Source organism: Perca flavescens, chromosome 14 (genome assembly GCF_004354835.1).
Source record: "Perca flavescens isolate YP-PL-M2 chromosome 14, PFLA_1.0, whole genome shotgun sequence".
Lineage (NCBI taxonomy): Eukaryota > Metazoa > Chordata > Actinopteri > Perciformes > Percidae > Perca > Perca flavescens.
The window spans coordinates 11,417,703-11,445,417 of record NC_041344.1 but is presented as its reverse complement, the minus strand read 5'-3'; the positions used below and the strand labels follow the sequence as shown (position 1 = coordinate 11,445,417).

The window sequence follows — 27,715 nt, the reverse complement described above, 5'->3', positions numbered from 1 at the left end:
TCATTGTCCTGTCTGAATGGTGTTGAACCTTTAATCCGTCATCAAATACAAAGTCCACATTTTACATTTTCCCTGAAGAATCACCAGCAGACCCTGCAGGCATCTTAATGTGTGAAAGCAAACACATTCTGTAACTCACAGATCATCACTTCAGACAACATCATTGAAAACGCTTCCAGAAAGGGAACTATTTATAATTGAGATGTGATTTCACCATGTGGTTGTCAGACAGTTGGGGGACAGCAATCACCGAGGTTTCTTCTCCTTCACACGTTTCTATAAACGAGGAAGCAAAAAGACGTCTCGCTCTTCTCTGTTCACGGCACTTTCACTCTCCCCTGCAAGGTGAGCCTTTTCTTTTCTGTCTCTCATGTTCACATGTTTTGTGCAGCTATATGTTGTTGTTTTTTAAGCACTGCTGAGTTAGTACACATTGTAATTTGAGTTGTAGGTTTCAATGTCTTACTCTCTTTTCTTTATTGAATTAAATAAAGCACAATCCTCCTAAGAACAAAACGCCAGAGGGGGAGTACAGGACAGAAGGAACAGAAATAAAATTAAGTTACAATGAGAGGAAGAATAAAATAAATTAATAAAATAAATATAGACATTACTAGCGATCAGTGGTGTAATTTAACTAAGTCCATTTACTCTAGTACTGTACTTAAGTACAGTTTTGAGGTACTTGAACTTTACTTGATTATTTCCATTGTATGCTACTTTACACTTATACTCCACTGCATTTATTTGACACATATACTAATTACTTTTTACATATAAAAACATATAATATGCTTGTATGATATAATATGCAGTAGTATAACAAGTACCTAAAACTGGCTCCACTACAACGTTAAAATGCTCTTGATTCATTAGTGATGAAAACAGAATCTTATAATATAACACTGTGAAAAAGAAACCATTCTGCATAAAGTACTTTTATTTTTGATACTTCTGATACTTTAAGTGCATTTTGCTGATAAAACTTCTGTATTTCTATGTAACATTTTGAATTCATGACTTGTAATGGAGTATTCTTACACTTTGCTATTTCTACTTTTACTTAAGTAAAGGATCTGAGTACTTTTTCCATCACTGAAAGCAATAGACTTATTTACGGTCTTTACAGCTTTTTTATTATTAATGCAAGATTTAACAGTCTATAAGTAAGTTCATTGTGTTTTTCTTTTGATACAATTTGTCTTCAATAAGAGGAAGTTCTACTTGTTTTACTTCAGAGAGAGAGAGGGAGAGAAAATAAAATAAAATTAACATTAAGGTTCTTTTGATGAGAAAACATTTGAAATAAAATAAAAAGATCTTATCACTAAACAAAAGATAAGGACGGCTTGGAGCCAAAGGAGCATAAGTGACAAATATAAGTATTATATATCAACTGAAAGCTCTCAGTGAGATCTTTTCAGTGCCAAAAGGACATAACTGAAATCAAACTGAAAGGCGTAACAGTTAAAGTGTGGTTTTGGTCTGCCAAAAGGGCGCAAGTGAGCTTAAGATAATGCTCAGCAACTTTCAGCAAGGCTTTAAAAATTCCATGCTACAAGAAAAATCAACAGATTTTTCTGTTGAACTTTTAAAAACCTCTATAAACACACAAACTAATTAGTATAACTGCATGTAAGTCAACCTTTTATTAATACATTTACTTACATGAATTAGTCTATTGGGAAAATGTTTGTGCCAAAAAGCCATATCTCACTCTTTTGCCATTTTTTAAATGTTGATAATTGAATAAATATTTTTCAACTAAAACTGTAGCAATATTGTTTTTATAATGATGCTCATTATGATAACCCAAAAAATATCAAATATTGTGTTCAGTACTTGGCAACAGCAGATGATTCCATTTTGGCAAAAAATTGTTTTGGCTCTCCTGTAAAATCTGACATGATGCATTACATTAAAGCCCAAGCCCTAGATATTTTGGAACTGTTCTGTGTTTCTAAGATGCTCGCTATAATTTTATTCTTGCTTGTTGCTTGTTTGCTCTATTTTGAATGATGACACAAATGCTCCACAAGTTTCATGTTGCAGCTATAATCCCTTTAATCTTACTGACTTTTACTTCACTTTCATATCATGACCTCACTGGTCAGAGTTGTCCTCTGCCCCTTGGAATTCAAGCCTCCAGTAAGACCATAAACAGTTTGTAACAGTGAGTGACAGACAAGGAGCCATGTCTGGTCTCACATTGTGGCCAAAGGAGAGATTTGTTGGAAGTTAATTTTAACTTTGGCACGTCCAAGTGTCCAACACCTGTGCTGCAAAGGAAAATGACAGCGAATAGAAACTGTTTGCATATCTTTGTAGAAGGTCAACGAGGAGTGACTTGATCACAGCGTGCCATGAGGAGTTGTGAAAATTCAAACCAGGTCTTTTATGCAGGCTGTGGACTAGATGGACTAGACTTGTTAGTGTGCAGAATGAAGGACATACAGCTGGGTTTAAGGCTAAGCTGCACATCCTCTCAGTGCTTGAACTGAGACGACAGCCTTCAGGGGCTGTGATGCACCAGATTGTAAATCTTATGGAAGGATGATTTGGAATGATGATCTTTGCAATATCGAAATGCACAAAATTACTTTCTTTCTTTGGGGATGAAGTTCATGATCAAGTTCATGTGACGTAATTTGGCCTTTGCAGAAGCACAGAGTACAAGCACACACACAAAGACCAACAAGGAAGATGGAATACAAAATAAGACCGTCCCTTATGCAAACATTGTGTCATGATATTGACACTCAACACTGCAGTCACCAATACCCAGTACTTGTACTTATTCAATGAATCTGTATTGTCATTGCACAGAGTAAAGTTATTGAGACAATGAAATGTAGATGAGTAAATGTGCATATGTATTGAATAAACAAGATGAATACAGTACGAACTAAAATATAGTGTATACGTAATGTCAATATTGAGACAGTGTATACATAAACATATTGTTTATCACACCTGACTGAATGTTGATGCACAATAGAGATTAAAAGTGGGACCAAAACAATGATGTAAATATTGTGTATTAAAAAGGAATTTGAGACAACACTCCAATCTATTTGTTGAGGACTGATTTCCTCGTCACTATGTGGGATTATAAATTCCCTGAGGTGAACAGCTGGTACACAACACAAAAAGAAGATGTTTTACAGGCAGGGAAGCCAGTTATCCAGTTTTACTCTTATTTGAAATGTCTTGTTTTTTATATTTTGGTGAAAAACTTGACACAGATTCCTTCGCTTTTTAAAAGACATTGAAATTCATCCCATAGAAAGAAATGATTAATATCCTTACAAGTCAGTCAGCAGATTCTTACAACACGAATATGAAAGAAGTCTTTGTGATAGATCTGTTATTTCTTTGTCATTTACTACTTACTCTCACATCTCCAACAGAAAACATGTCAGTGAGATGAGACAGAACCCAACTTCAGTAACTAAGTGTATTTGTGTTTGGCCAAGGTGGGGTGGGCCCTGAGTGGTGTTCAGGATGGAATTTGCCTCTGTCATAGGAGGTGTTATATGGCTTTTAGTCTGATAAAAATAGTGCACAGCACTACAAACAACACAGACCCTGCGGACACCAACGTCAAGCTAAAAGACAACTGTGTGTGTGAGGAGGAGCAAGGACATCTTCTATGGAGGATATATTTATTCATAATCTTCCACCACAGACAAAGAAAAAAAATACATTCATTTCTAAAGCTGTGAGATGCTAGGGGATTGTAAATAGTTAATGTTGAATGGTCAGAGTGTGAAGATCCTGACAATTATTATTATTGAATTAGATATATTCATTTACAGGGAGTAACCACATTAAGAAAACATTTATGTGTCACTGATGTTCTAAAAAGCAGTTTAAAACGGGTTTAAAAAAAAAAGAATGCCCTCATTAAATACATAAAGAATGCCTTTTTACCACACATAAGTAAAAATGTAGATGTATGCATAGCACTATCAAGGCTTATAATGCACAAATCTTTTTAAGATTGGCGAGGGAAACTTAGATGCAAGTCTTGGAAAACCAAAGTCATTTGGTCATATATGTGCAGCAGGTTTTTTTTTGATTTTCTGACCAGGAACCAAATCTGAGATATTAGCTGGCAATTTGTTTGGTAATATGAGAATATTTGTGCCACTAATACACAATACAAACTGACATGATAGGGGCCTTATGGTAGGTCACGCTTTATATTACCGGATCTTGTAGACAGATATCCGGTAATAAATAAAGAGTCTATCTGAAACAGGACAGTTGTTGGGAGCACAAATAATGGGATTGAGACATTCCTACTTTCCAACGAGATAGATTTTTGTTGTTAACAGTCACTTTAAATAGAGGGCCTGGTTAAGACCACTTAAGACGAACGCAATATGTAAACATTGTAAGAAAAAAATGCCGTACTACTAACTACTGCAGCCGCGAGTCGCGGGTACAGTAGTTAGTAGAGAGCTGTGGTGGTGCTATAAATGTTTTTGCATAGTGCTCGTGTTAGCCGCGGTATACGGCATTTTTTTCTTACAATGTTTAGATATTGTGTTCGTCTTGTCTGTCACTCTTTCGCCGTTTATTATTTCCGCAGGAAAACCAAAATGTTGCCACACAAATGATTTAAAAGTGGCAGGGGATCTTCAATAGTAATTCCACGTTCCATCACGCTGACATCACATCGCCTCACGAGACAACTTTTCACCTCGACGAGAAATCTCGTTCTCGTGAACCCAATCTCGTGATGTGTCTCGTCTCGTGGTGTAAGCGTCTCGTCACACCCCTAATAAATAATTGATTACAAGCACAATTATATATATATATATATATATATATATATATATATATATATATATATATATATATATATTTTTTTTTTTTTTTTTTTATTTATATATTTTTTTTTTTATTTATATTTTTTGAAATTGGTTACAAGCATATTTATGCATATTTATGCGAAAAATAAGGGCAAATACAATTAAGTAATTGCATATTTCTTATATGTTTTGCCTAGTGTTGGTGGTTTCTGTCCATCAGCTCCCTTCTGAATAACCTCTATCACATAAGAGCCATCTCTTAAGTTTTTACAGCAAATGGGGCAAGTTTCTTGGTTTACAACAATATGACTCATGATCAAAATTGCATTTGGAGTGTACTTTTTCCTCAAGCTAATCCAACAATGTCATCCTCTCTTAATACACTCACATTGTTGGCCTTTGTCATGTGTTAGAAATCTTTCTAATGTTCTTTTGACACCCCTATAAAATGATATTGAGCATGTGTCTGAGAATAAGACATTTGTGCTATAATATACACTACCGGTCAAAGGTTTTAGAACACCCAATCTTTTTAGTTTTATTATTGAAATTTTAGCAGTTCAAGTCCAATTAATAGCTTGAAATGGTCCAAAGGTAAGTAGTGAACTGCTTGAGGTTAAAAAAAAGTAAGGTTACTCAAAACTGAAAAATAATGTGTTCCGAATTTTACAAAAAGGCCTTTTTCAGGGAACAAGAAATGGGTTAACAACGTAAAGCTGTTCTGCAGCAATGGAGGTTGATCAAGCTTTGAAAGTTGGTGCTACCAATTCCCACAGGTGTTCCAACTTGTCTGGATTACTTACAACCCCCTCTGTTTGTATAAAAGTATTGTTGGAACACACTGTGGTACCGCCTCTCCGTGAACCATCACCTTATCGTGGTGGAGAGGTTTGTGTGTCTCTGTGAACCTGAGGGCTGTGTTGTCTGGAGCTTTGTGCTCCTGGTAGGGTCTCCCAAGGCAAAGTGGTCTCAGGGGAGGGGCCAGACAAAGAATGGTTCAAAAACCCCAATGAAAAAGCTAAGCAGAGATGGAGTGACCCTGCCCGGAGGAAGCCCGGGGCCCCCGTCTGGAGCCAGGCCCAGACGGCGGGCTCGTCGGCGAGCGCCTGGTGGCCGGGTTTGCCACGGAGCCCGGCCGGGCACAGCCCGAACAAGCTACGTGGCAACTCCCTCTCCATCCCATGGGCCCACCACCTGTGGGAGGAACCGTTGGGGTCGGGTGCAATGCCACATGGGTGGCAGTGAAGGTCAGGGGCCTCGACGGACCAGACCCGGGCGGCAGACGCTGGCTCTGGGGACGTGGAACGTCACCTCTGTGGGGAAGGAGCCGGAACTGGTGCGGGAGGTGGAGCGCCACCGGTTAGATCTGGTGGGGCTTACCTCACGCACAGTCTTGGTTCTGGAACCATACTCCTGGATAGGGGTTGGACTCTTTTCTTCTCCGGAGTTGCCCAGGGTGTGAGGCGCCGGGCGGGTGTGGGGATACTCACAAGCCCCGGCTGAGCGCCGCTGTGTTGGAGTTTACCCCGTGGACGAGAGGGTCGCCTCCCCACGCCTGCGGGTTGTGGGGGGAAAACTCTGACTGTTGTTTGTGCATATGCACCAAACAGGAGTTCGGAGTATTCGGCCTTCTTGAGACCTTGACTGGAGTCCTGCATGGGGCTCCAGTGGGGGACTCCATTGTTCTGCTGGGGGACTTCAACGCACACGTGGGCAATGATGGAGACACCTGGAGAGGCGTGATTGGGAGGAACGGCCTCCCTGATCTAAACCACAGTGGTTGTTTGTTGTTGGACTTCTGTGCTAGTCATGGATTGTCTATAACAAACACCATGTTCGAACATAGGGATGCTCATAAGTGTACCTGGTACCAGAGCACCCTAGGCCGAAGGTCAATGATCGATTTTATAATCGTTTCATCTGATCTGAGGCCGTATGTTTTGGACACTCGGGTGAAGAGAGGGGCAGAGCTGTCAACTGATCACCATCTGGTGGTGAAGAAGGAGTCTTTCCGGGATATGTTATCCCGGAGGACTCCGGAGGCAGTTGCAGGATACCGAAGGGCCCGAAGGGCTGCAGCCTCTGCCGTGAAAGAGGCAAAGCAGCGGGTGTGGGAGAAGTTTGGAGAAGACATGGAGAAGGACTTTCGGTCAGCACCAAAGTGCTTCTGGAAAACTGTTCGCCACCTCAGGAGGGGGAAGCGGGGAACCATCCAAGCTGTGTACAGTAAGGATGGGACACTGTTGACCTCAACTGAGGAGGTAATAGGGCGGTGGAAGGAGCACTTTGAGGAACTCCTGAATCCGACTAATACGCCCTCTATCTTAGAGGCAGAGCTGGAGGATAATGGGGGATTGTCGTCGATTTCCCAGGCGGAAGTCACTGATGTAGTCAAACAACTACACAGTGGCAAAGCCCCGGGATTGATGAGATCCGTCCAGAAATGCTCAAGGCTCTGGGTGTGGAGGGGCTGTCCTGGTTGACACGCCTTTTCAACATTGCGTGGAAGTCTGGGACGGTGCCAAAGGAGTGGCAGACTGGGGTGGTGGTCCCCTTTTTAAAAAGGGGGACCAGAGGGTGTGTGCCAATTATAGGGGTATCACACTTCTCAGCCTCCCTGGTAAAGTCTACTCCAAGGTGCTGGAAAGGAGGGTTCGGCCGATAGTCGAACCTCGGGTTGAGGAGGAACAATGCGGATTCCGTCCTGGTCGTGGAACAACGGACCAGCTCTTCACTCGCAAGGATCCTGGAGGGAGCCTGGGAGTATGCCCAACCGGGTCTACATGTGTTTTGTAGATTTGGAGAAGGCGTATGACCGGGTCCCCGGGAGATACTGTGGGAGGTGCTGCGGGAGTATGGGGTGAGGGGGTCTCTACCAGAGCCATCCAATCTCTGTATGACCAAAGTGAGAGCTGTGTCCGGGTTCTCGGTAGTAAGTCGGACTCGTTTCAGGTGAGGGTTGGCTCCGCCAGGGCTGCGTTTTGTCACCAATCCTGTTTGTAATATTTATGGACAGGATATCGAGGCGTAGTCGGGGTGGGGAGGGGTTGCAGTTTGGTGGGCTGGGGATCTCATCGCTGCTCTTTGCAGATGATGTGGTCCTGATGGCATCATCGGCCTGCGACCTTCAGCACTCACTGGATCGGTTCGCAACCGAGTGTGAAGCGGTTGGGATGAGGATCAGCACCTCTAAATCTGAGGCCATGGTTCTCAGCAGGAAACCGATGGAATGCCTTCTCCAGGTAGGGAATGAGTCCTTACCCCAAGTGAAGGAGTTCAAGTACCTTGGGGTTGTGTTCGCGAGTGAGGGGACAATGGAGCGGGAGATTGGTCGGAGAATCGGGCGCAGCGGGTGCGGTATTGCATTCAATCTATCGCACTGCCAGGACGAAAAGAGAGCTGAGCCAGAAGGCAAAGCTCTCGATCTACCGGTCAGTTTTCGTTCCTACCCTCACCTATGGTCATGAAGGCTGGGTCATGACCGAAAGAACGAGATCCAGGGTACAAGCGTCGAAATGGGTTTCCTCAGGAGGGTGGCTGGCGTCTCCCTTAGAGATAGGGTGAGAAGCTCAGTCATCCGTGAGGAGCTCGGAGAGAGCCGCTGCTCCTTTGCGCCGAAGGAGCCAGTTGAGGTGGTTCGGGCATCTGGTAAGGATGCCCTGGGCGCCTCCCTAGGGAGGTGTTCCAGGCACGCCCAGCTGGGAGGAGGCCTCGGGAAGACCCAGGACTAGGTGGAGGGATTATATCTCCAACCTGGCCTGGGAACGCCTCGGGATCCCCCAGTCGGAGCTGGTTAATGTTGCTCGGGAAAGGGAAGTTTGGGGTCCCCTGCTGGAGCTGCTCCCCCCGCGACCCGACACCGGATAAGCGGATGAAGAAGATGAAGAAGATGAAGAGACTGTGGTACCGTACCCTCTTGAGCATTGTATGAACAGTACTGTACTGCAGAAAGTAGTGTGTTGCTATAAAAATGGCGGGAAAAAGAAAATTAACAATGGAAGAGAGACAGACCATCATAACACTTAAGAATGGTGGTCTTTCCTACAGAGAAACTGCGAAGAAAGTCAACGTGTCAGTGAGTACAGTATTCTTCACCATCAAAAGGCACTTAGAAACTGGGGGAAACTCTGACAGGAAGAGGTCTGGCAGACCCAAAGCCACAACAGAATCAGAAGACAAGTTTCTGAGAGTCAACAGCTTGCGTGATAGGCAGCTCACAGGACAACAGCTTCAAGCACAGCTTAATAGTGGTCGTAATAAGCAAGTCTCAGTTTCAACTGTAAAGAGGTGACTTCGAGCTGCAGGTTTGATAGGTTGAGTTGCAGCAAGAAAGCCATTGTAAGACATCAGAATAAGAAAAAGAGGCTTGCCTGGACAAAGAAACATCGTCAATGGACTACTGAAGACTGGAAGAAGGTGTTATGGACTGATGAATCAACATTTGAAATCTTTGGTTCATAACGCAGGATTTTTGTATGCTGTCGAGTAGGCGAAAGGATGGTTCCTCAGTGTGTGACATCAACTGTCAAACATGGAGGAGGAAGCATGAGGGTCATGGGCTGTTTTGCTGGATCCACGGTCGCTGATTTGTACAGAGTAAAAGGCACCCTGAACCAAAATGGCTACCACAGCATTTTGCAGCGCCATACAGTACCCTCTGGTATGCGCCTAGTTGGTCAGCGGTTCATCCTACAGCAAGATAATGACCCAAAACATAAGTCCAAGCTATGCCAGAACTACCTTAGCAAAAAAGAACAAGATGGTAAGCTTAAAAACATGGAGTGGCCAGCACAGTCACCAGACTTAAACCCCATTGAGCTGGTTTGGGATGAACTGGACAGAAAAGTGAAAGCAAAGCAACCTACAAGTGGCACACATTTATGGAAACTTCTGCAACAGAGTTGGGAACAACTTTCTGAAGAATATTTGATTTCCATTGTAGAAAGAATGCCACGAGTGTGTTCAGCTGTTATATCTGCCAAAATATGGCAAAAATGTAGACTACATTTTGGTTTATAAATTGATTCCATGATTTCTTTTTCAACTTAAATTGTTCATTTGTTCTATTCTTTCATTTCAGAGTACAATAAGACATTGAACTGCATGAATTTCAATTAAAACCTGGAAAAACTGGGGTGTTCTAAAACTTTTGACCGTAGTGTTTTTTTTTTTTTTTTTACCCACCACACGGAGGAGGGGTGTGGTGTAAAAGTAATTTAAGTTACTTTTGGGTGGAATAACTTTTACATTGATGTCAAGTCTGTGTTTTAGCAAAACAAAAGTGTATGTGTCCAAAAACACATACTGAATAGGAGTTACATGACATAGGCTAAATTGTTTACATCTATGATTCACCCCAAAAAAGATAAAACCTTACAGTTATCTCACAAAATGTATTCCATAAGTATGTCATCATTGTCAGTGCAATTTAGACAAGTCCAATGGATTCATAGACCCAGAAAACATGGGGTTAGACACCAAGATTACTTGGCTAATGAAGGAGTTAGGATATTTTGAGGGCTTCCTGCCATTGCTTCCTGCCCATCTTGGACGCCATCTTGAAAATTACACTTTTATAGTGGTCAAACTTTGGTAAACTTTTAGTATGTTATTAAGGACACCTAATACTACAAAAAACAGCTGAGAAACCTTTTGTTCGAATTTTTTTAGGGTTAGGTGTTTTTTTTCATATATGCAGCCGCCTAATGATGGATTTTACACCTTCATAGGAAAGTTTCTCCCGGTTTCTCCTCCCGGACACTTTACGGCACACAAAGTCTCGCGTAATTTGAGCATGCCGAGAAGATAGCACCGTGAGCTAACTGTGTGTGTGTCGATCGTTAGCTATCGTAATATCTTAACGCCGCCAAAAACACACATTTAGCACAATTGACAAACGCATATAAGCATCCCCGGATATATCTTATGGCGACGGACACGGCGGTCCGAGCGCCTGGCCTATTCTAAAGGCGCAGTGCGTCTGTTTTGTTGGCCTAGTTGGTAACGGTGCCACTGCTAACAAGCTAGGTTGCTAACATCCGTTTACACTCGTACAGTAAAACCAGGAAGAAGGGACCAGACGAGCAGTTTGGCCTCAAAGGTTACTCTACTTCTGAAAACATTTATTCATAAACACGAGCCTCGTCCAGTCTTGTGAAAACGGGAAAAGGTAAATGTAATTTCATTTTGTAGCTAAGCTGATCAGTCAGTAAGTAGTACTCAGTATCTGCGTTGTTAATGGTAACGTTAAGCATGTCGTTAACGTCGGTGCTTTCAGTATCGATAGCTGTAAGTCCGTTTTATTGGACTTTAGTATCGACACGTATTGTGTGTCCCCGCAGCTGCACGCTAAGCAAAGCTAACTTCATATTTCTACAGTATTTTGTTTGTAGTTTGTTATATCCGTATATTTGCTGTTGAGGTGTTGGTACTTTTTCCTCATGGGTAACGTTACACAGGTAACGTTAAGGTTAATCTTACATTATCTCTTTGCACAAAGCCTTAAATAGTGATTATTAACGCAGTTCACTAGCCAAAATGACCATTAAACCCAGTGGCTTGTGTTGGTGACATGTAAGTTATGCCCACTGGTGGTAGAAATATTCAGATCAATTTATTTTACTATTTAAAAATAAAAAACTCTATTGTTGCAGCAGTACAACAGAAACCCCATACATAAATACTGGTAAGTATAGAAAAGAAAGTAACAGAAATAAATAAGAGGTACATGAACTAAAATCGAATGTATAGAGAGAGAGAGAGAGAGAAAATAGAACCTAAACTATACAGAGCATTTGGAAACAGATGACGTGATAAAGTGACAGTGGTTAGATTAATAGAGCAGAGTCTTAATATAATAGAATATATTGCAAGTAAAATATAACGTTACTTAAAGTACCAAAAGTACAAGTACTCTTATGCAGAATGGCCCATTTCAGATCCTATAAATTTTAATATTGGATTATAATTATTGATGCATCAATGTGTACATCACTTTAATGTTGCAGCTGGTAAATGTGGAGCTAGTTTATTATATGCTGGGTAGCTTAATCCATAATAATATTATTATAATTAATTAGTTGACTTACATTTTGTATAAATCTACAGAATTTGAAATCAGAAAATGTAGTGGTATAAAGTAGCATAAAATGGAAATACTCAAATACAGTTCTTGAGTAATTGTACTTAATTACATTCTCAATGGTAATACATCTGCACTAGTTGGATTAAACAGCTATCTGATTATATATTTTTGCAGCTGCATTTTGTAATATAATTGACAGAGATCAATATTGAAATACTACATTGTATGCACTTGACCATAACTTTTGGAATTTACACCATAATCAAAACACTTAAATTACACTTTGACTAGAGCAACTCTAACCCAGTTTTTGGTTACAGTCTCCTTTTTAGTCTCCTGTTTTACAGATATTTCCCTCCATGGTTATAATGTGTCAGTCTTTAGTTTAACATCAACCCACACAGCCCGTCTAGCTACTTTTCAGGGTAAGCAGGGCCAGTTCTACACCATTAACTACATCAGATCACACATTATGTGATAGATAATGTGAGTTGAAACTGCAGAAACAAGAACAAAAAATATTTAATATGAATGTTTATTGTATTGTTGTTTGCGGGACATACAGCTGTACAGACTGTCAAAGATCTTTGCCAGTGATGAAATGGAAAAACCTAAAATTATTCATGCTCACTTTTGCTTCCGTTTTGTTTTGATGTCAAGGTGAGAGCTGGTATTTGGTAGCATACAGTAGTTAATATGGTGAACAACTTGAGTCAACTTACTGATGCACCTCCCTGTAATTATCATTCAGTGCATACATAAAGTCTGCAGGCAAGATCAGATTCAGAGATGATGCTATGAATACAAACTCTTCAAAAGACCTAATTGTTACCCATAATGCTTATTAGGTTTCTATCGTTTTAGGCTACTATCTTCTTTTGCACAGCTCTGCATTTTAAACTCACTCAGTGAAACCTGCTTGTTGAGAATTTCAGCAATACAACTCCTAATGTTGACTTTACATTTGAAATAATAAGGATGGATGTACTTTTGTGATGAGAGAGACCAGGTTTTACCACTGGGACTAAAGTTGTTGAGTAGAGCTGGGCAATATATCGATATTATATCGATATCGTGATATGAGACTAGATTTTGGATATCGTAATATGGCATAAGTGTTGTCTTTTACTGGGCATTACAGTACATTTTCTGAACTTACCAGACGGTTGTAACTGTTCTATTATTTGCCTTTACCCACCTAGTCATTATATTCACACCCAAATCTCATTGTGTAAATATTTTGTGAACGCACCAATAGTCAACACTTGGTTCAAAATATCGTGGTATCTGATTTTATCCATATCGCCCAGCCCTATTGTTGAGATACCTAACAAACGGGTACATAGGCATGGCATGGTACTTTAATTATGTATAATGAAAGTTTGAGGTATACTGCTTCAGATATGGACAGACAGAGGAACTGGGAAACCTTGCACGAACACGTAGCAACCAATGGCACATAGCAGTTGTTGTCCGCTTAAACATGAAAGAAAATTGAATATTGAATAGGAGAGTGATGTCATAAGTACCAGAGACGTTGCCTTTACAAAATTAGGAAGTCTCTGTAGTAGTTTCTCTTTGCCCCACTGCATCAAAGCAGCACTACCTGCTCCAGGGCTGCTGCTTTCTAAGAGACTCTTAGGAAGACTCTTTGTAGAAGAGAAAACATATTTAAGGCATTATTAGAGCATCTTTGCAAATGGGCAACAAGATAGACAAATGCAGCTAAACTTCAGTCAGCCATTTTAATATTTATCTTTTTCCCCTTGGCAGAAACTAGAAAATAAATAAATAAAAGTAAAGATAAATGATGCAATGTTGCACATGTTGTTGTGATTTTCAGTAAATGTTGATTCAGTAGTTAGCCTGGGGATCAGGTCAACTTAACCTACGCACTATTTGTTATCCAGAGTTACATTTTATCTAAATGCTTTCCAGAAGGTGTAAAGCAGCAGTGAAATAGTAAAAAGTGGCTCAATGGAAGGTGTTTGATACTTTTTGGTGGTTACAATACAAAAACGAACAAATCGTACTTGCATTATTAAAAAGCATGGAATACATTTTGTACTTAGATTGTCTTGATGATTTTCGGATCAGTTTTTAAACCGTATCTTGATTCTGTTTATCAGCAAATGGACTGTATATTTTGGGGCAAAGGACTGTGAATACCAGAATGTTGAAATATCACAAATATAGCAGCTCTCTCAGGATTGCCTAGCTTCAATAAAGCTACCCACAGAGCTGATTATGTAGCTTTAACTAGTCTTGTTTGATAAATATTGTTGTAAAGAGGGCAAATTCACAGAAATTGCTCCTGTGTCGTAGGCTGTATCCTGTTATTGGAAGGTATAGCTCCACTATTTAGGTTGATTCATGTCTGATGTTGAGCCAGCTTTTTCTCCTCCTCAGCAACATCTTGCTGCACAGAAGCTCTACCGGTCTCACTTTGCTGCCGGCTCATGTGCTTATGTTTACATGCTGCTCCAGCTGTCTGCTACAGTCATAAAGCTAACCTGTTGGCCTCGGTGTTATCATCGCTGCATTGGTCTCAACAGTTCAAGGTCATATGGGGCTTTAGGGGCTGTTGTTGATGAGGTTTTAAAGGTGTGTGTGTGTGTGTGTGTGTGTGTGTGTGTGTGTGTGTGTGTGTGTGTGTGTGTGTGTGTGTGTGTGTGTGTGTGTGTGTGTGTGTGTGTGTGTGTGTGTGTGTGTGTGTGTGTGTGTGTGTGTGTGTGTGTGTGTGTGTGTGTGTGTGTGTGTGTGTGTGTGTGTGATTTGAATTCAATTTAATGTTTTCTTTTGAGGAGCATAATTGTTTAACATAACCTTTGGTATCTGTTTCATTCCCCTTGTGAACATTGAGTAAAACCAATAAGAATTGTTTTCTTGTTATGTTTTTAAGGAAAATAATATTAATACTGGCCTAAGTGCAAAGATGTCAAAGGCTCCAGATTCTCCAGCTCGGTCCCGCTCCAGGTCCAAATCCAGATCTTACTCCAGATCTCACTCTAGGAGCCGCTCCCGCTCAAGATCCAGAAAACGTCGCTATAGGTAAATCCAGTTTTCTGTTTTTGACATTAACCTACATCATTACCCCTTTTTGTTGTGTATGTGGTGAATACATTTCATTTTCATTTATTTATTTAAAAGGACAACTTCCGGTCCAGCTGAGCAGCTGTTTTCAGCCCCAGTTGAGTAGCGAAAGGCAGTTTTAAATAAAGTAATTATTTTGACAAGGAAGAACAACCCATGTCATAAAAAGATGATATCTTTAGTTCTGCTACATTGATTTTAATACTTGAAGTTATTTCCTTATCGGGCCCCACGCATTCTAGGTATGGTCTCAATTTGCATAAATGTTTTTCCTGTGTGGGAGTAAGGCTGACAAAGCCTCGAGCTATATGCATCAGCTCACCGTCTTTTTTTGTTAGGAATCTCCAGTCATCTATATTTGTGATGTGTTAAAGTTTTAAGATGTCAACCCTTTTACCCAATATAATGTTTTTTTAATTTAATGTTATAGTGTTTTCCTTTTAAAGGGATATTTCACCACTGGAAAGATGAATATGTATTTAAATTGGGTCGTTTATGTAGTAGAAATGTGAAATAATTTTAGAAGTTCGTGCCTTCTAGACCAAAAAAAGCCAGAAAATAGGCTCGTTCGAGATGAGCCAGATCTGCGCAGAATCAATCACCGGTGATCGCCGCCCAATGCATGCCGGTTAGATTTGTGTCCGACTTGCTCTGACGCCATGCACACGTGGGCAACGATAACCTCATGAGATCAAGGCGGCCGCAGTTCTGAGACGCAGGCAGCGCAGTTGCTTTTCACTGACTGCAAGACCCAGGCGGACCCAGGGCATGCTGGGAAACGCTGGCCTCTCAGCTGATCTAACAGCTGATTGGTTCAGAATCGACTCAATTGATGATGTTTTATATAAACCGGCAGCTGATTGGACGAACGTGTCATATGGGTTTGTTTTCTCCGGAAATTCAAAGCCAGACTGTCATGGCGGCTCGTTCAGAATACGATCTCATATTGGACTAAAATAGTTCACTAAAACATGTTTCTGAAAACATTTTAAGCGAGAAATAGGCCGTGCAGTTGCTGAATCTGTCTTCATTTCAGATCAACAAAGGTCAGTTTAAAAGATTTTCCTCAGATTTTGAGAGACTCTAGTCACCTCATTCTGCTCGCCATTTCCGGGTGAATCCTGACTGCCCTGTCTCCGACTGAACATGTCAGGTTGGCCAAAATGAACGCCGACAGCCCCCCAGACTGATGACGGCACGGGACACACCGAACAGACTCGAGTCACTGACCTCGCCAGACTGTCTAACGGCCGATTATCGGCCTGGTGTGTCCCGGCCTTTACCCGACGGAGCAGCATCTCTATCTGCTCGGAAGGCTAGCAGGCCTGGTAGCTGGATAGCAGGGTCCGGTAGTTCGCGTAGTGTGTTGAGTATTTCGTCTGTAATAAAGTTTCCTGTATATTCTCCGATCTGTAACAATGTATCCCGGTAGTACACATGTGCAGTAGTTTAAATGCACATAATTGCAAGGTTGCTGCTGAAAAGAGAGAGCCTGTTAGCTTAGCTTCAAGATGGCTGACAGTCGACTTGCATCGGATAGTGACAGTCCCACCCCCTATGGGCGGGTTGAAAACATGCAGAACTAGCTGGCTGTAGTCTATAGCATCTGGCCGAGAAAGCCAGACACGCAATACAGAGATCTCTCGTCTCAGGGTGACATGAGGGAGGGAAGCCGGGTTTCTACTGATACAAAGCTTAATGCTAATCGGTGAAGTATCCCTTTTAAGTGGGAGTGCTTCCCATGCTGGCTGCCTTGTTGTTGTCAGTCCATGTTTGTGTTTGAAGCTCGGGAGTTAAAGCACTTTCACAGACCGTGAGTTGTTGTTCTTTACAGAGCATTGCTACACTGCATGTCAATGATTGTCAAAAGGAGAGAGAGAGTACTCTTGGCCTTGTTGTATCTCCCTCCCCCTTCACTGCCTCCTCCCTCTGGATTAGAGCAGGTTGTGTCCTCGGTGTACCCTTTGTCCAACACATAAATTAAAGCCACACAGACACGCCTGCTGTCTTTTGTTCAGGACTGCTCTGCTCTAATGAAAAGGTGCAAAGGGTAAGTATGTAGTTGGCATGTACTTGCAAACTTAATGTTTTTGTCTGTGGCTTTACAGGCCTTCAGGGCAGCTGCAGTGTTAACATTGTGTCAATTGAAGTCACATTTCTTATATCCGAGAATTTACATGCTACTCTACATTTCTCTAGTTTGGATGGCTTTTATTTTGTAGTCTTTGACAAGTGAAGCTACGTTTGCTGTTTTCTTATTTGCAGGTATAGTGTCATGGTGATATGTTTGATGTCTGTCATCATGTCTTTTGTAATTATGCCTCTCGGAGTGAATGACGGAGACAACTCTGTGCTCAGTGGAGATACTTGCCTGTCATCACTGAGCTTACATGGCCCCCTGTTGACACCTGGGCAGTAAAAGGTCTCTGTCTTCTGTCAAGGCTACTAGGGCTGCAACTAACAATTATTTTCATATTCGATTAATCTGTTGATTATTTTTTATTAGTTGTTTGGTCTATATAAAATGTTGGAAAATAGTGAAAAATGTGGATCAGTGTTTCCCAAAAGCCCAAGATAACATCCTCAAATGTCTTGTTTTGTCCACAACTCAAAGATTTTCAGTTTACCGTCACAGAGGAGAGAATAAACTAGAACATATTCACATTTAAGAAGCTGGAATCAAAGAATTTTTACTTTTGTCTTTAACAATTACTCAAACCGACTAATCAATTATCAAAATAGTTGGCGATTAATTTAAGAGTTGACAACTAATCGATTAATCTTTGCAGCTCTAAAGGCTACCCATGATATGATTTTGGGACCACCAGGGGCCATTGTGTATACATTATTTCAATCTCAAAGGTTACCACAGTAAAATATGTTTTGAGAAGTTGTCTCTGTTGACTCCATCTGCTGGTCAGATAACTGAATTATCTTATCCTTTTTTTTTTTTTTTTTTTTTTTTTTTTTTGTTCAACAGCCAAAAACCGACACAAACTGAGATGTTTAATTTACTATTAAAGAATCATAGAAAACCAGCAAATATTCCTATTTCAATAGTTGGAACTAGTGAATTTTGATCATGTGAAAAGTGGTTGCATGTGGGAGCATTCCAGTCTATGCTGTGTTGTGTTTTGGCCTGGTGTTCACGGACAGACTGTTTCTGGTGTTCGTTCAGTCTTCTGTCCAGGGTCGTTGCCGTTTCACTTATATAGCGTTCCCTACAAGAGAAGGTTTTCTGGATACAGTCCTTTGCTTAAATTTCCAGACTGCGTGGCTCTTGACTTGCAAGGTTAAATAATTGTGTAAGGCCATAATACATGATTTGCCCCCAATAACATCACTTTTCTTCTTTGTCTTTTCTCTCTCTCATCCAGTTCCAGGTCTCGCTCTCGCTCTCACTCTCCGTCCTACAGAAACTATCCTACCAGGGACTATCAGAACAACAGAGGTGGGTTCAGAGGCTACAACCGAGGCTACCGGAGGCCCTTCCACTACCGTGGCAGAAACCGAGGCTATTACCAGCGCGGCGGTCATTACCAGAACCGGGGAGGAGGCGGCGGCTATGGCTATAAGGCCAATTGGCAGGGTGGTGGTGGTGGTGGCGGTGGTGGAGGCTGGCACGATCGCCACCATGACCAGGACCACCACTCACACAGTCCCAGGAGGGGGCGCTCCCGCTCCCGCACACCCAGGAAGCGCTCAGGCAGCCGGAGCCGCTCCCACTACTCTGACCGCTCGTCTTCGCGAGGATCTCGACGCTCCAGGCGCTCCAGCTACTCCTCACGGTCCCGTTCCTCAACACCACGTCATCGCAGCAGCAAGGGCAAGCCTGGCACCAATGATGCTAAGGAAAAGGTAGAAAGTCCACCGGAGAAATCGGGTCAGGCAGCAGACGGCAGTGCCATCGAGAAGGTATCTGGAGGTAAATGGATTGATTATGACACCAGCCCTAAACGAATCAGCCCAGAAATTAAAAAGGAGGATGCTCCCACTAGTCCTCCTGATGAGGGCAAAGGACCCGGGAGTGGCGGCCCTCTGTGGAAAACCATCGGCACTGTATCCCCTCCAGCAAAGAGTCCCACAAAGTCTGGACAAACGGCCTCCTTCAGCGGCTTTGGGTTCTTCTCAAAGGAAGATGCCAAATGTGGAGATAAGACGGTGATCTCTGCTGCCTTCAAAAAGTATGTTTATTACTTTTATAGTTATTTGAATTTTTCTAACAAATTATAAAACGTTATTTTTCTTTCTTAATGTTAAGATTTTTTTCAAAGATTCCCCCGGAGCAATACAGATACAGAAAAATATACATAAGACTGTATAATTATTGTAATGTGAGTCGTGATCTGTACTGTTTGCTTTACGGATGGGCTTTTATTTTCTTCTTTTCTTTGGTGCTTATAGGTTTATCAACAACAACAAGATCTGCCATTTTGTGAAGCAGGCAGTAGTGATTTAAAGTTATTATTTTTAAGTTTAAGAGTATTTTGACTTGGGAAATTTACTAATGAGCCTGTATATTAACACTGAGAATAATGTCCCAAATATTTTTCCAAAGAAGACTCCACTGCCAGTGAAAAACTAAATTAGCCTGCCCGACTGTCAAAATGTAAATGTTCTCTTAACAGCTACTCCTTGCATAATAACCCAGTTAAAATTAAGTTGCATTGTTGGTTTTTATAGTTTTAAGGGGTTTTGGATACACAAGTGTAACACAATGAGAGTGAATACTCAAAACGTGCTATGTCAGTTTGGAGCAAGGAAGGAGAAAGGATTAGATTCACAGACGGCAAGAAGTTGATTATCCAATAAATAACATTACGAATACAGTTGTGGCATTGCTGGTACTAAAGCTCAGTTTGGTTCTCTGTTTCAGGTTCTTGGCTGAGAACAAAAGCAGAAAGATGGCTGCTGAAAAGGAGAATGGTCGTGATAAAGAGGAGAGCAACACAGACGGAGATCTAGAGAAAGGGAACAAGTCTGAAGACCTTTTCAACATCTCGTCCACTTCTTTCAGTGACTCCAAGGAAGACAAGACCATGCCTTTCTTTGATGCTGGAGAAGAAGAGTTCCTGAAGTCTCACGGGCTGAAAGAGAGGGACATGGAGGAGGAGGGTGAGGTCAAAACAACCCTCACAGCTCGGGACATTTTCGGGAAATGGGGGGATGAGCCAAGCTATTCAACGTCCTACTCGTCAGGTAAAGAGAAAACCCGGAGAGATGCTGAAGAGGCAGAGCCCGTAGATCACGTGGAGGAGGAGTTGTACCGAAGCCGCAAGCACAGCTCCAAGAAGGAGGAGAAGTCTAAGAAGAAGGAGAAGAAGGAAAAGGAGAAGTCCAGAAGGAGTCCGTCCCCTCCTGCAACTTCCAGAGGGAAGGAGCGGCCGCTGTTTCCTGGAGCTTTCCCTCTTCGTGAGGAGTCACCTGTACGGCATCTGTCTGCGTCAAGGGACGACTTTGAGCTCAAAATCGGGTCTCTAGATGAAATGCCCAGGTAGGTTTAGTAATATCTGGTCATATACTTACCACTGCAATATTACAGTATTGGCCCTGGAAGAAAAGAAATATATATATATATTTTGTATGTTCTAACTCCATTCAATAAGAATATGTGAATATAAAAAAAAAAGAGAATATGATGTAACCCTCTCGTCCTATATTTGGGCCAATATGGTAGATATTTTTTACTTCTCATTGTTCAATTTTCTTCACCTCTTCTGTTCTCTCAGCTCTTCCCTGTCTAAAGAGCGCCTCATGCCCCGAGAACTGCCGAAGCCCACTAAGAAAGATACAGAGTTTCGTTCCATTTTCCAGCACATTCAGTCAGCACAGCTCCGTCGCAGCCCCTCTGAGCTGTTTGCTCAGCACATAGTTTCAATCGTGCACTACATCAAAGGTAACGTATGATAGGATGTGGTTTTGTCCAACCTCTATAGACTAAAGATAACAAGACAACAGGAGTTTGGACAGTTGAGGAGATCCACTGGACATTTCATTACTTGATTATATGTCAGTTACCACAGCTGGGGCTGCTGTTTCTGCAATAACAGTTTTTTTATTTTTTTATTTGCAGCTCAACACTTCCAATCCTCAGACATGAGTCTAAGTGAGCGGTTTGCCATGTACCAAAGAAAAGCTGCAGAGGTAGAAATGATGAAGCCAAGAAAGAGCCCAGAAATCCACAGGTATCTACAATGTCTAATTGTCTGATCTTAAGGGATTTATTCAACAAAGCACTTCCATCTTTTTACAATCGTTGCCTACTGACGGTGCTTTTTCCTCCTGTCTTAGGAGAATCGATGTTTCCCCAAGTGCCTTTAAGAGGCACTCTCAGCTGTTTGAGGATATGGAGGAGACGAGCTACAAGGTGACCCGCCATTTTGTAATTTGACGTATTTGGAACAAGCAAATTTGAGACGATCTAAAGCAGCAGTGTTCAGCTTTGTGCTTTTCTTTCAAAGGATGCATATTTCTAAATCAAAAGAGCCCAATTGTGTTTTGTAAGTGCCAAGCAAGCCCCCCAGCCTATGAGATATGGTTATTGATTGGGTATGTACGAACCCAAGCAAAGGCTATAAGGAAGTGAATTAAGATCCTGAGTCCAAGCCTCTCAAGGGATGCTTATCAGTGCCTTTACCTTGTAAGTATTTTTCTTAAAAAGCAAAAAAATCAAGCTACAAAAAACTGTGAAATTCAATTTATTTTAATAAGCTACATGCATGCTGCTGGTTTCCACAAATACTTTAATATTACATTGTGAAAAGTAATTATTTAAGAATATTTTGTATTATTGTTTATTTGCTTTACTGCATAAGTACCCATCATAATGTCGTGTGGGGTTTAAAGTAAGAATTGTCAGTATTCACATTTTGTGTTCACCACTAGAGGGAACTCTATACTTATGTTGTGCATCTTTATTTGTAATGCAGTGATGTTTGTTTTCAAGCTTTTCTTTTTGTAATTGTCTTTGTCACGTTTACCAAATAATAGCATTTATTATGTCCATTAGTATTAAAAACAGCTGGTTTAGTGGCTAATTAAGACATATTTCTGCAGGATCCAAGTAAAAAGTTCAAAGGCGATGTGATGGACCTTCGCCTGGATATTGAAAGACGTAAGAGGTTTGGTGGGAAGGAGTACAAGCGTGAAGGAGGCAGGAGCCCCGGAGGCTCCCGAGGACCCAGCAGAGAGAGGTCCTCTGAGAAATCTGGAAAACACCACAAGAAATCCAAGTACGTTCAATTTGTTGTCTCAGTTTTTCCATCAGAGAGGTTTCAGTCCTGTCCTCAAACCAGCAACAAGGCAATAGGGAACACAGTGTTTAGGGAAGTGGTTACTATTGTTACTATGGATATGTTGCCATGTTGGGAAGATTACAGCCACTTCCTCCTCCTTTTTTTCCCCACACATGGACGTCCACATATATAGAAGGATAACCAGTCAGGCGCTAAAATGGATGACAAATAATGCGCTAACTTAAAAATGAAAGCATTCTTGATGTTAAGCTTTAAGAATTTCCAAGGGGCATTATCGTCAGGCACAGACGAAAATGCACGCTTAGGGCGTTGTTTTTGTGAAGGAGGACTGTAAAGCTCATTTTTATGATGACGCCTGCATTCAACTTTTGAATTTTTGCTCACAGGAAGGGTAAGAAGAAACGGGATCGCTCTCCATCCTCCTCTTCCTCCTCATCCTCTCCATCCCCGTGTCCTCCACCTTTCAGAGGTAAAGAGTTCATGGGAGGAGAGGGGATGGAGCAATCGGAGGAGGGCTACAGTCACTCACGTTATCCTCCACGGGACTACAGTGGGCCCGGAGACAGAGGCCCTCGAGATTATGAGGGCCACAACCCAGAGAGAGGCCGAGGCCGTGGATTTGTAAGTTCCTGTCTGTGCTTTGTTTATCTCTTCAGCTGTATTAGTTTTTTTCCACTGAGGTACTGACATCTCATCTTTTTGCAATTCTTTGTCCTAATGGCATCACAGTAGACTACGCTTCTCTGCTCTGTTCCTTCCTCCTAATGCTAAGGGACATAATGTGGATGATGATGATAATGATGACACTATCATACATATTCCATGCACTACCTGATTTTTATTAAGGTAATGTAGCGTAAATCAGTGGAACTTCACCTCATCACTAAAAACAAATGCCTGATTTCCATCAGTATGGCTTTTTATTTGTGTGTTCTGTCGTTCTCATTGTCCCTGGGTCTATTTTTTTACTCTAACTTGGACCAAAAATATTAAATATTAAAGATAAAAAATATTCTTTTATCTTATTGTAGAAAAATGCGTTTGTCCCATGAATGCTAGTTTAAATCCATCTTGTTGTTTTGATTTCAGTTCCCCAGAGTCAGAGGGAGAGGGTGGAACAGGGGCAATTATCCAGGCAACAACAGCAATGGAAACCCTGCCAATATGAATCCTGCAGTGCGCCCTCCCGAGGAGGAGTGGGACCCTGAATACACTCCCAAGAGCAGGAAGTATTACCTGGTGAGCCTCTGGAGCTACTAATTGATTCAGTGGCACTCATACGGCCCTAAAAACATAGACCTTTTTCACTGGAGACATTTTGACTTGTCCCAGTCAAAACATTTACACATTTTATTTACCTACTATGACAAGTGTCAAATGTCTGCTTTAAAAAGCCTATCAAACTATTATGTTGAGCAATGTTATCACAAACAAATGCTCACATTTTGATTTATTTTTAGGCCAATTTCGCATAAATTTACAGCTGATAGTATAGAGGGCGGCAGGAAGCAAAGGGAGAGAGAGGGCAAGGGGCAAGTTTTTAGTTTTTAAAGGTACATGAACCCAGTTCTTCTCATGTATACCAAACAATTTGTCATTTCGGTTTCCTTGAAAGACCACCTGACGCCAATATATAAAGCTTTCATGAACTGTAGCTGAGGTCTAATTTCCACTGCTCTTTTAAAAAATCCTTTTACCACAAAAATCATGCTTAATATGCTACTTTTTTGCAATCTGTCAGATTCTGGCAAAGAATGTGATTTGAGCTGCTGATTTTCTGAGGTTGCAACCAGCATGGTTTTTCTATTAACCTATTTACTGTAACTTGAAAACGAGTCCACCTTTAAACCACAGCAAGTCTCTCGCTGCTAGTTTACTTTAACGTAAGACTCCCACATCACAGGCTCAGTAGGATAATTCAACTCTGGTTTAATATCAGAGATCGGATGAGGTGGAGGTGCCTTTGAAAGACAGAGGGTGAGGCAGGGAGAATCAGCACTGGGTTGCAGGTAGGTTATGTGCAGGGTGTTGATTCAGCAAAAGCCAAAGTATGGCAATGTAAAATTATGTCAAAGACCTACTATGCGATTGAAAGCTGTTTTAATAGACATATAACGCTCATATAAGAGCAGGGTCTATTTAGGGCCAGAGCACTGACAACGTTGGTCAGCGAAGATTGCAGAGGTAAAACAAAAGCCTCTTGGAGCTATCCCCTAAACGCAACAGAAAGTCAGCCATATAAAATTTATTGTCCAATTTTTGGATGTTTTTGAAAATTTGCTGGCATTTTATTTTAACATACTCTTCCTACAGATTTAACTTCAAGATTGGTCAGTGCAATCTAAAGACATTGGCAAAGTTACATTTTTACCGGCGTTGCTGTAGAAAGGAGTTGATTTTCCATGTTACGCCACGATACAGGATGTGGTTTGTAACTAGACTGTACGTTGTCCAATCTGCCAAAACGTCACATGCTTAATAATAAGAGTCCAGGCCTAGGGACATAACATGCCAATATTGTGTCGTAGTCATAGCGCCACCTACTGACTGGAAATCAGCATCATCTGATTTACATGAAATTGCCATGGTGTGATCCACACATGATATAGAGCAACATAATGCATGTTTAGTGCTGGTTGTCTAACACCACATAGTGGACACAATTTACAATACCTCATCGATGGTCGTGTACCCCCGATATGCGGGGAGTTGCGAGGGCCCGTTAATCACTGCTTGCAGCTTTAATTATCATTAATCATTGAATCACATTTATTGGAAAGTATCTGATGGTTATTTTAACCAAAGTAAAAGCTTTAATCTTGACTGAAGAAGCAACATGCTGCGCAGCAAAAAAAACTCAGCTCTGGACCAACTTAACACTTTAAGATTTAAAATTTTGAGCATTTTTGCAGTGTTTCCATAAATATCAATATGTTTTAAGTTGGTTTAGTGTTGAGTTTTGGGGGTGGGACAAGACCAGCATCGGGCTTACTATCCTGCTGTGTAAAGGAATTCTGACTTGACCTTTAATGTTGTCTATGTCCCCTTTCAGCATGATGATCGTGATGGCGAGAAAACCTGGGTAGACAACCGTGGAAGAGGCCGGGGTTCCTTCCCGCCTCGTCGGGGACGCTTCGTCTACCGTAAGGGGGGCAGCAGCCCGAAGTGGACCCACGACATGTTCCAGGGAGGAGAAGGGGGGGAGCTAGGAGATGACGCCGTAGAAGTAGGCCGTAAAGAAACCAAGAACCCCGGAGACGCCACCGCTCAGAAGCAGTAGATCCGCTCACTCCATCATCTTCTACATATTCATGAGCGCGTCCGTGTCAGAACGGTTACAGCGATGATGGGATGAAGGGGTTCTTCTCTTCTTTATTTTACCTTCCACATCATCTCATCATTTAATTGTTAAAAAATGTGTTTAGTGAGTTTGAGCCTTCTCACAGTTAAAGTGAAGAAAGAACTGACTTGAATGAAGAGCAGCACTCTGTTACTTGTCGTATGTAAGGTTAGATTCATTTCAGTCTTTTTCTTTTTTTAAATGTAAAAGGTGAGTTTTTGTTTTGCAGCTAGTCGACTTAATTGTATCTTTTTAAGGAAGAAAATACTAAGGCAACAAAGATGAATATTCTCTGAAAACATGACAAAATAAATGCATTTGTGCCTTAGAAAATGAATATAACTAATAATACTTGTGTAGTCTCTTCGAAGGTACAGCCCCGGCTATGAGAGGTACACCTCTACCCGTTTTTAATTGTGGGAATTTACATCTTGTTTTTGTTTTTGGGGCTGTGATAAATCTTTGATGTTACTGCATGATACGTTTGATTTATACTTTGCTCCTTGGGACCAATCAGTAGTGGGCTCAGGGCTCATGATCGTCAAATAATCAAAACATGAAAAAGTTGCTATCTTTTGAACCCCTGAACGATTGATGTTTGTCAAATCTATTATCCAAGCTTTTCCATATAGTGCCACTTCACCTGTAGTTCTCTGTAGGAAGTGAAGACATTTGTATGTGTGTTGCAGTATATTCTCATTGTGGGTGTTTTCAGTTAAAAAGAATTGTAAAGAATTTGGAACCAAAATCCCTGGATTTCGATCAGCTACTGTAGGTTTTCTGCCTCTGTTATATCAATTTAGGCAAGTGGCTACCTTTTTGTTTAGATTTTAATAATAAAAAGATTATGGCAAGAGGCTAATACATGTATAGAATTAAAATACCTAAAGAAATGTAATCAACATCTCGGGGGAGGAAAAATGAAAACCACATTGGGTTATTTTTTTGTTAAATACAAAAGTTGCAGTAAATCTCTCACAAAAAAAAGACCGTTTTAATCTTATGTCAGAGAACCTGAACATTACAAAAGTGAAATGAAACTCTAAAATTTGGGACAAAACATTTTGTCAAAGGCAATGATTAAAGTGTATATTTTTAAGAGGAGTTGACGCAACTAGCGGAACTAGTTTTGTGGATCTCACTGTGCTGCTTCGTCCCACTTTTGACTGTACATACTGCATGTACTTAACCGAACTGTAGGATTTTTGTTTTTGTTTTAATCTAAGGCTGAAAACTTTTGTACTGTTCTCAAGAGCTTTGGAGTACTTTGTCTTTTAATTTTAAATAAAATTTTCTTTGATTCAGGGCAATTTGTGATTGTGATTTTTGAAATCTACAAATGAACAGACTGTAGAAATGTGTTAAATGGCTTTTGATATACCTCATTATTGTTCGGGGTCTTACATACCCCACTGCAGTATGTGTAAAAATAATAATTGCAACCAATTTTATTTATTTTAATTTCTGACCTTATCCTTGCCATACCCAATATGTATTAAAGTATTGAAGTGGTAACTTTATCTTTGCCACAAATTGATCACTAGCACCTACATTTGATTAAAGTGACAAAATACTAAATAACCATAGAGCATCTTAGAGCTCCAACTAATGATTACTTTGATTATCAATTAATCTGTCAGTTTTATTCTTTGTCTGTAAAATACCAGAAATTAGTGAATAATGCCAATTACATTTTGGACATTTCTTTATTTGTGAATTATGTTTGGAAATTGTGGTATTGCTACTTTTACAAAGTAAGTAATGTAAAAGATCTTAATACCACCTCTGCTTATCAGGCAGTCACTGCTGCAGTCTGCTTTCAGCTCCACATGCTGACCTGATTTAAAGCAGGGGTGTCTGAAACAAATCAACTCAAATTCATGTTTTTAAGCATATCTCACAAAGTATGAACATGGTGAAACAATGTTAAATATGTTTTTGAGCTGATAAAGAGGGCCGGGCCTCTGAGAACACAAGTGTGAATTTGTCACAAAATGAGCACACACCATCAGGTCATGAGTGTCTCATTTTGTCTGTATAGAGAGTGTTGCATTCAGTGCCACTTAACGGACACTGGACACAAGCTATACTGCAGTTATAACATAATGAGCCTTTTCATGGA

The 27,715-nt window shown here is 41.0% G+C and overlaps 1 protein-coding gene across 4 annotated transcripts; it reads left to right on the top strand.

The window, feature by feature from the left end:
* The first annotated feature begins 108 nt into the window (after positions 1-108).
* thrap3b (thyroid hormone receptor associated protein 3b) lies at positions 109-26,903 on the top strand. Of its 4 annotated transcripts, none has more exons than XM_028597243.1 (11): positions 109-345; positions 14,807-14,955; positions 18,375-19,181; positions 19,874-20,491; positions 20,727-20,893; positions 21,071-21,182; positions 21,289-21,364; positions 22,054-22,229; positions 22,640-22,874; positions 23,343-23,492; positions 25,306-26,903. In XM_028597243.1, exons 2-11 carry the CDS (start codon positions 14,840-14,842, stop codon positions 25,531-25,533), a joined length of 2,685 nt encoding a protein of 894 aa, XP_028453044.1. In that variant the 5' UTR covers positions 109-345; positions 14,807-14,839; the 3' UTR covers positions 25,534-26,903. The 4 variants fall into 4 exon arrangements, with proteins under 4 accessions (XP_028453044.1, XP_028453046.1, XP_028453047.1 ...); XM_028597242.1 differs by lacking the exon at positions 109-345 and adding an exon at positions 10,400-10,989; XM_028597245.1 differs by lacking the exons at positions 109-345; positions 23,343-23,492 and adding an exon at positions 10,398-10,989.
* Positions 26,904-27,715: the final 812 nt, after the last annotated feature.